This window comes from Pinus tabuliformis, chromosome 5_2 (assembly GCF_031772625.1).
Source record: "Pinus tabuliformis cultivar Carrire ecotype Pingquan chromosome 5_2, CPIR1, whole genome shotgun sequence".
NCBI classification, from domain to species: Eukaryota; Viridiplantae; Streptophyta; class Pinopsida; order Pinales; family Pinaceae; genus Pinus; species Pinus tabuliformis.
Genome location: NC_142306.1, coordinates 33689658 through 33699248, shown reverse-complemented (window position 1 = coordinate 33699248; position 9591 = coordinate 33689658). Strand labels below are relative to the sequence as shown.

Genomic DNA, 9591 nt, shown 5'->3' with positions numbered 1-9591 from the left:
CTGCCACTGTCGACAATGAATTGCAGTGGCGAACCCTTCACCCACATCTGTGAGTGGAAAAGACGCTCCCCCTCCTCTGGGTCTTCGGGCTCATTCTTCTGGATCTTGGCAGTGGCAACAGTGACATTGGGATCCGCATCAATGATTTGCTTCCCTTTGCCATTCCCCTTGTCAGGTTCTGGCTTAGGGTCGGAACATGCATCTGATTCGGAAGCCTTCAACTCGGCCACCAGTGACTACTTGGTCCGACACTCACTTGTGTTATGAGTGGGACACTTGTGGAACTCACACCACTTTCCTGTGTCCTTCTTCGGCTTCGTGGTGGTGTTCTTTTCTTGCGGCTTCGACGGGTTGTCTTGGGCCACCCCACCTTGGCTTTGTCCTTTGGGCTTCGGATTTGCAGATCCAAAGTCTCGATTCTTCTGTTTCAACTTTTGCTCAATTTTGACAGCATATTGGTATGTTGTGCCGAGTGAGGAGATGTTCAAGAACTCCATCTCTTCCTAGATGTATCTATGTAGGCAGCCGCAGTATTTGAGTACTAGATGCAGCTCAGAATCTTTGATACCAAATTGTGTGTGAAGGGTATGAAAAATGTTTGTGAACTCCGGCACATCTTGGTCTCATCCCTGCCACAGTGTGGTCCATTTGATGTATTTGACCTCATAGCTTTTGATAGGCTAGTACTGTTCCTTGATGGCATCCCGGAAGTCATTCCAAGTGGGTGCGGCTGAAAATAGTGAGCCTGTACTTTCATCCTTCTGCTTGCAATAGGTTTCCCACCAGTCCTTGACGCGGGGGGCTGCTTTGAGAAGAGCGAAAACAATCTTTTCCCGACTTGAAAATTCATGAACAGAAAAATACCCATCTAGTAGATTTAACCATTTATCTACGACATCTGCGTCTATTTGACCCTCGAAGATGGGGATTTCAAAATTAACTTGTACCTTAAAGGGTGTGGCATTTCCAGAGTAGCTGTTGGAAGCCGATGTGTCACCTCTGGGTAGCCGCTGAAGGATCTGGGCAAAGCTGTCCATCATCGCGTTCCTTTGTCACTCGAGGGCTTCTTTGAGCAAGATTTTGATAGGATCTCCTGCCCCCTCGTTTTTCTTCTCATCCGCCATGGGAGGTCGTCGAGATTTGCGAGGGTGGTCTTCCAAAGGTTCAACTAGTTCAAGCCCTAACTCCTTATATCTCGACCTCGTTGGGGACATGCAGAGAAAAAGCAGACCACTCGGATACCACTGATCCAGAATTAAATAGGAACGCAACAAATTACAGAGATAACCATATACACAAAGATGCAGCGGAAATAATACTTCATTTCATTAATGGAAAATACTGAAATATGCTTACAACCAGAAATGGAAATAAACCAGCTAGGGCGACGGTAGCTTATCTCTGAGAAGATATGTGTGGCTACATGCCTCTCAACTGTTTTGAACTGTGTTACAATGAGGCTCGAAGGCCTATTTATTGTTGAGAAACAATGGGAAACCCTTCACATTCCAAAACCTAACCCTAGAAGATGAAACGCCAAATTGTGGGCCCCGTTTTTTGGTAAGTTGGTACATCAACTTCCCGGGGTCGCGAATTGGTCGTATTATCTCCGTTTGACGTGCATGATAGCCCGTTGGAAAGATCTCTCCGAGGACTACGATGGAAAAGACAATTCTTTTGAGAGAAAAATCGTTGGAGGTAGATTTCCAAAAAAACGTTGTTTAGGGCCTCAAAACGGCTCCAGAAGTTTAGGACCCGAAAAACTGCTAAAAATAGTAAACTGCGCTATAATTAAGGAAACTGAAAAACTGAAAGGGACAGTTGTGGGGGTCTAGACGGGATACGTGGGTGGCCACCAACATCCACTTGGATCAATTAGGCAGTTAAAGTGGTTGGTGGTCAATTAAGACCCCGCCATATCTAAATTGGCCAAGTGCCTTTGTAATGAGACCCTATATATACCCAAGAAACAAATGTAATCAGGGTTGATGGTTGTTGTTTTGATGTAAGGTTCAACTTCTAGACACTGTAAGTGCTTTGATACTCGCAGTGTCTCGTCGGCATTTTCAGCTAATATAAGCTTCTTTTGTTGTTAATTGCTCACTTTCCACCTCTTTTCTGCTCTAGGCTATGCTTGATTGGCATTTTTCTTGAACTCTTGATGTGTAGCATTAGAGGAGCTATCATCCTACCTCTTTGTTATAATCTTTCATGTATCTGTGAATGTATTGATCAGGTTTCTTTTCACTTAGTGACAGAGAGCTGTCATCCTGTTTGTGCACTAGGGAATTAGATTTGCAAACCTTTTTACTGGTTGCAGCCGGCCATCACAGGGTCCTATGCATCTGTTGGTGTGGTTAGTATTCTCCATATTCACCCAATCCTTAAACTATGAGTAATTGGTGGTTTAAAGCCTTGTAGTTTGGGGGTGTTCACGCATGTCTGGAGTCAAGCAAAGTAGGAGTGGTTATCTGGCTTGAATATGCGTTATTCCTTCCATTCATCCATTTCCAACATTAAGTTGAGTTTGTGATGTCGTGAGCATCTCTGAGTTACAACCTAGGAGAGTTTCTTGGGGTGATAATATGTAACACATATGCTAATATGTTATTCATATTCCCTTTTCTTCAACTTTAAGTTTCTCAACACATTATTTGTGGAGTCATCGTGATATAGTATTTGCACACAATAGTTCATTCCATTCAATTATTTAACCAAATCTTGGTTTGTATCCATAAAAATTGCATTTAAGGTATTAATTTGGGGTAACATTGATTTAGTGACTTGTCCATGTCAACAAGTATAGGTAACAACTCTGCTAATATGTTATTCATTTTCTCTTTTCTTCATCTTTAAGTTTTGCTAAAAGTGATTGCCATATCCTTAGGTTACCTTATTTGGCTATTTGTTCATTTCTCATCATCATTTTGAATTCGCCACCTATTTGTGAAGGCATATTAAGAAAATGGAATCTTATATATTTAATACACCCATTAGTTGAGGTGTGTATTTCAGACACATATATGCATGTATATATATTATTATGCTGTCCTTTTTAGATTATGGTATATGGAGAGCATCAGTGTTTTTACTCTCCTAGTTTTGTTTGCAGGGAAAAAATATGTCCTATAAATAAATGGCATCCTATTTTGCCTTTGTTAAAGAGTCCATAGAGCCCTCCCCCATGGAGTGTGCTGGTTACGAGGAGTATGTGCATCTCTCCGAGCTCAGTGCCATGTGGAAATTCAAGGAATGGCCTGGTTGTTCTAGAGAGGGGTTGGTAAAGGCTTCCTTACATTCATTGGAGATTACTTTTTGGTTTGTTTTGTCTGTCCTCTGTGACACAAGGACTTGCATTCACAAAGAGGAATGGAAGAGAATGCTTGAATCCTTAATTAGTTCCCAGATTGAGTTTATTTCAATGATTTGTGAAGATGACAAGCAGGTTCCCACTATTCAGTTGTCAGTAAGTAGTGGTGTTCTTGCTGCGAAAGTTTCCCATGAGGTATGGCAGAGACCTGGTGCTTTACCTGTGGTTAGCAGAACAAGTGAAGAGAGATTACTTCCTCATTTGGGTACATGGAAAAGAGCTGAAGCTATGGGTACTAGAATATGGCTTGCCATTGAAGACCATATGCAGAGGACTCCCTTCACTTTAGGTCTGGGGGAACCAAATCTGTCAGGTAAGCCTATTCTTGAATATGATAGAATCTGCAAGCCAAGATATTTGCACTCTTTAAAACAACATAAACAGTTCCATAATCCAGAAGATGCCACACTTTGCAATGTCCTCCATATCTTTGAGGCCTGGGTATTTGTAGGCCAAGAATTGTTGCACAGAATATATCAAAGAATAGACTCTGGGGATTTCGTAGGAGCATCTGCAGACTGTTGGATGGTTGAAAGGATATGGAAGATGCTCACAGAAATTGTGAATTTGCTTCTAGTGATGGACCCAGATGATTTCCTTCGCCTTAAACACCAGTTGGAAATTAGCAGCACCAGTACGCTTGCAAGCGCATATTGCCTTCGGTCTGCCCCCTCAGAGACCTTACAAATGCATGCAAGGAACTAAGGCATCTGGTGCCCAAAGTCATGGGTGTTGAGGCTGATCCAAAGGGTGGACCAAGGCTCCAGGAGGCACTTATGCATTTGTTTCATTCACATGGACTTCCCTCACATAGCACTTCAGGTGCTTATCATGCTGCAACAATACCTGTTTTGTTGGCCTTCCAGGCAATAGAAGCCGTGGTGAAAACATTTTTCTTCTCATATTAGCAGCTGGTAGTAGCAGCCATGGGTAGCATTGAAATGAAGGGTTCATCATATCTAGGTGCTTGTGATGCCCTGTGTCAGATATATTTTGAGCCACCTTATTTCCCTAGTGTGGATGGTGCAAAGACATTTTTGGGTTACTATTGACACTAAAATTCTACAACTATGGTGGATGGTACACTGGAAGATCTACAGACAAATCAAGTGAAGTTTACAAGACAAAGAACAATGCCTTCAATTTTTCAAAGTATAACCCCAAATTCATACATACACTTCTTACATTGACAGTTTTGAATATTGTACATAGAATTATATTGGATATAGGGTTAGACTCATTTTTGTTCATCCCCATCAGTAGGAGCAATCAATAGAAAAGTGCTAGAAATTTGAACAAATTTTTTTTTTCCCTCTCCAACATGGATAGGATACTAGGATTCATAGTATGCAATTCCTCCTCCATTAAATACTGTAAGAGATTGTCCAGAATTAAAAGGTAATTATTAAAATTATTAATTTTTACGAGTTGTTTCTACTTTTAATTTTTTAATTCTTTACCTAAATTCTATGATGAGTTTAATGATATTTATATAATTCATTATAAATTTTAACACATGAAGTGTATTTTAATGGTGTTATTTTTTTTTGTTTTTTTAAGATTTTTTAATTCAGTGTGTGAAACTGAGATAATTATAATTTTAAGTTGTTAAGTTTATTTAATGGAATGCATCATAATTTTTTTGATGCATTAAATCTATTTTATATTTAATCATATTTTTTGTTTTTTAAGATTTTTTAATTCAGTGTGTGAAATTGAGATAATTATAATTTTAAATTATTGAATTTATTTAATGGAATATATCATAAAAATTTTAATGTATTAAATCTATATCATATTTAAATATATAATTTAAATGATGGAACATTACAATTTCATCATGGGTCATACTAAAAAATTATCTCTTTAAACTAGGCCTCAAAAAATATAATTCTTTTATTTGAATATTTTCTGCTTCAAAATTAATATGAGTGAACCAACTATCCATGGGTCTTATTGGATCTTGTTCTGATTTATTGATTTAATGATATATAAGATATATCATTATACTATTGATGAGTCATCTTATACGGTGACTTTATCCAATTTTCTCTTATTGACGAAGATAGTTATCTTATATATATATATATATATGTATATATATATATATATATATATATGTATATATATATATATATATATATATATATATATCTATATATATATATATATATATATATATATATATATATATATATATATGTATATATATATATATATATATATATATATATATATATATATATATATATATATATATATATATATATATATATATATATATATATATATATATATATATATATGTATATATATATATATATATATCAATTTTATGGATATATTGACATCATACCGTTACGTTTTTTCCTTTTTGCCTTACTTTTGATGTTTCTGCGTTACGTGTTTGTGTCACAATAAAGTTGAGTGAGCAATAAGGGGTGAATGAGTCTATTCTAAAGGTTGTCTCCTGCTCATCATGTTTGCAGCGCTTTTCATGGTGGGTTTCTACTTTGACATCGATTTTCTTCCTTTGCATATTGTTCCTCAGAAACCATTTTGATGCTTCTTTTCTATAAAAGTGGACATACTTTGTGAGTGAAAACACAAAAACCATAATGAAATTTGTTCCTTCATACTTTGGTATAATTGTAATAAAATCCATTATGGCCTCTTCCCAACACTCACTTGGTATGGACAATGGTTCTAGTAGACTTGGTTTCTTGATTATTCCTCTTTTGTATTCGAGCTACATTCCTACCATAAATATCCACTCATTTCCAAAGTTTTGAGAAAAAATATTACATAATGCATTTTTGATTGACTAATAGCATATAGTTAGTATAATTTTTTATCTCTACATTTATTTTACAAAGTACTTTGATATTTCTTTATACTATGCTTTAATTTCCTTGCACAAGGCCTTGTGTTATTTCTTAGGATGTCATTTAATTTAAATGAATTTATTATAAAGGTATAAATTTTTCCTTTAGTTCTTCAATACTAATTTGTTTTAGTGAGATTGTAAATTTTAGTTAAATTATTTATAGTATAGTATCATTCATAAAATACATTGTTCCTTAATCATATAATTTTAAATTTATAACATTGATAATGCATATTGCTTATAATCATTCTCACTCTTAATATCTATAATTTGGCTTAACACTTATCATTTTCTTGCAGATTGACACACGGTTCGCTCGCTTGTGTAGAGCATAACCCCACAGTTTACAGGGAACAAAAACAATCATTGTAATTTTTCTTTCGTGGGTGACTGGAAACCTTTAGTGAATTGCCTTCACCTCTGCAATTTTTTTCCCAATAGTTCAGATTGTTTTAATAATCAGTATTAGTAGGGTAATTACTTAGCCTTTACTTTAAAATTTTTACATTTCACACATAGCTTAATTAAGGGGCAAAGTAAGTGGCCATAATCCACACATTTTTTCAACTTGTTTTGCTATTTTACCCAAGTCACATAGCTTAATTAGCAAAGGAGTAAGTGGCCCATAATCCACTCATATTTTTTACTAACCAAAGAATTTTTACTTCATTAGCATTGGGACTAGGAACTGGTGTTATTAAAGAAAGGGAGTAGCCCCTGCTTCCCTTGCGTCTTTTAGACGATCCTGGGCTTGCATCTGAAATATTTCTCAAAGCACTCAGTTTTCCATCTCCCTTTTTAGGCTCACATAGTGTAATAGGAAGGAAGTAAGTGGCCCATCAACCACACATTATTGTATTTGCAGGTAAGGAACAAACATAATTTAGTGTAAGTAGACGATTTTGAAAAGGATCATCGCATATCCACATGGCTACAAACTTTGTATGTTCACTCTGTCACTTACACACACATTTCAGTACACACACTAAGCTACTCTAAACTTTGAACAAAGGGAATCAAGTGTAAAAACCTTTTGTACTTAGTTTATGTAAGCTTAATTTTTCACACCATAAGTAAAGGAAGACACCTAAAAGCAATCATAAATTGAACAAACTAAATGTCACCACATGGGCCACAAAATAATTTATAGATTATGTTAGGACTGTTGGGGGTAGGCATCCAATAAGTTGCCATGGCCATGTTACATTTTGAAACATAGAAGTTGTCTTTTAGGGTGCTTCAAATCCTTCAATCATTCCATGGAAAAGACTACCCAAGCAGCATAGAGACCCGATTCAGAGGGGTTTTGGCTTAGGCTTAGTGCGTGTGGTACTATATGGGGCTACCTGACCTATATAGTGCTCAATACTGATAACCGATTACCAAGAAGCTAAAGACTTGACTGCCTCTATGAGACGAAGGTATCCTATTGGCCAAATTTTAGGGCATCTTTCCCTATAGGTGGAGGTGTGGGAAGCACTAAAGCCTCATTCAATACCTTGGTTGATTCTTTTGGCTGCTGGAAGTGTCACCAATTCTTTCGGGACATAGCCCCAGTACCCGTCATTTTTTGGCTACTAGAAGCGTCACCAGTTCTTTCGGGATGTAGCCCTAGTACCCGTCATTTTTTGGCTGCTAGAAGCATCACCAGTTCTTTCGGGACGTAGCCCCAGTACCCGTCATAAAAGATATCTCCTCAAGGCCCAGTTACTTGTAGAGTGGAAAGGACGAATAGGTCTTCATAGGACCTTTTATCATATGCAAAACAAACTAAAACTATTTTCCTTGTTTGATTGATCACATAGCTTAACTTAAAGGGAAAGTAACACTTTATTTTTCATTTTTCTTTATGTATGTAATTTCTTTTTATACATATTCCTCTCCTCACCATAAAAGAGACACACATTCCATTTTAAGAATACATAAATACTTTACTTTTTCATATTAAGAATAACAAGAAAATGCTACACAAAACATTCCAATTCTTGTTTCACCTGAATATACATTAAAATAAATTCTACAAATAAAAATTGAAATGAAACATTTTTTTAATTGATTTAAAATGAATTATTGGATAATTTGTTATTTATTTTGATATTTTTTGGGTAGAAAAATTGGAGGAATTATCTTTTCTGACATATTTTATGATATGTCCTAATTTTGAGATTTAGAATTTAAAGCCCTCTAAAGTTATTTTGGGATATGGAATGAGTGAAAACTTTGTGAGCATAGCTCTCTGTCTCTTGATGTCATTTTACAGCAATTCTAGCTTTCAAACAATGTGAAAATCACCTTAATCAAATTTCATATGCCTCCCACAAGTTGAGCTAACTTGTTCACACGGTGGTACCAAGTGGATGCTGCATCAACGCCATTACTTAAATATGTGGAGTTAGTTGCGTGTGTACATTCAAGAAGATCCTAAAAGGTCCAAAACCTTAACACTAATAGTGGCTTGAAAAATGTGAAAACCCTAAACCTTAAATAGTTTCCAAGCTATGTTAAACACTACGTCACTAGGAAGAGAAGGGGTTCCATCTTTTTAGGATTGTATTAAAACATAGTTGAGCACAACATCTAGGAGTGGGATTTAGATCAAAACAAATGAGAAAGATAATTTGCAACAACCATATAGACAACAATGTCATAGGCAACTCAATAGTCAATACCCCTTTCTTTGTATTTGTATTTCCATAATTAAATAAAAAAGAGTAGAGTATAAGCCTCACCTTCTAATTAGGTTTTCTCTGATATGATATCCCCTAAGTTATATCTTCTATTAAATTATATGATTTCTATATTCATTTACAATTTTTTCTTTTATGGGTTTCAATATTTCTATGTATTTAACACTAACGAAGTGTTGAGACATGTGAAAAGCCTAATCTAAAATCATTATCAAGCTATGTTAAACACCAGGTCACTAGAAAGAGAGGGGGTTCCATCTTTCAAGCATTGTATTGTCTCATGGTAGAGTAGAGCATTTAAGAGCATAACATAAGAACCATTTAGAATACAATGTCAAAAAAAACTCTGTAATAAATACTCGTTTTTTTTGTATGTATAGTTTCATAATTAAATAAAAGATAATATAATATAAGTCTGCTTTTTAATTAGATTTCTCTGATATCATATTTTCTAAATTACATCTTTTATTAAATCATATAACTAATATTTCCATTTACTTATTTTTTATTTAAATTATTTTTAAATATTTGAATAATAAAATAATAAACAAAATTAAAATTCAAAAAATAAATTAAATAATAAAAATTTCAAAATGACAATGTAGGCTATAATAAATTATTTTGGGTGAATATCTACAATAATTTAT

The 9591-nt window shown here is 35.2% G+C and overlaps 1 protein-coding gene across 1 annotated transcript; it reads left to right on the top strand.

Moving 5' to 3' along the window:
• Positions 1-3136: 3136 nt before the first annotated feature.
• LOC149157484 (nematode resistance protein-like HSPRO2) lies at positions 3137-4075 on the top strand. The gene is made up of 3 exons (XM_089433703.1): positions 3137-3280; positions 3446-3683; positions 3876-4075. The coding sequence occupies exons 1-3, from the start codon at positions 3137-3139 to the stop codon at positions 4073-4075; spliced, it is 582 nt and encodes a 193-aa protein (XP_089289829.1).
• The last annotated feature ends 5516 nt before the right edge of the window (positions 4076-9591 follow it).

What these genes read in the sequence shown, in the direction of transcription:
- LOC149157484 (XM_089433703.1), top strand. Translation starts at nt 3,137, where the DNA reads ATGGCATCCTATTTTGCCTTTGTTAAAGAGTCCATAGAGCCCTCCCCC. An exon ending in GTTGTTCTAGAGAGGGGTTG is followed by an intron (nt 3,281 to 3,445) that starts GTAAAGGCTTCC and finishes GATGACAAGCAG; the next exon opens with GTTCCCACTATTCAGTTGTC. An exon ending in GGGGGAACCAAATCTGTCAG is followed by an intron (nt 3,684 to 3,875) that starts GTAAGCCTATTC and finishes GGGATTTCGTAG; the next exon opens with GAGCATCTGCAGACTGTTGG.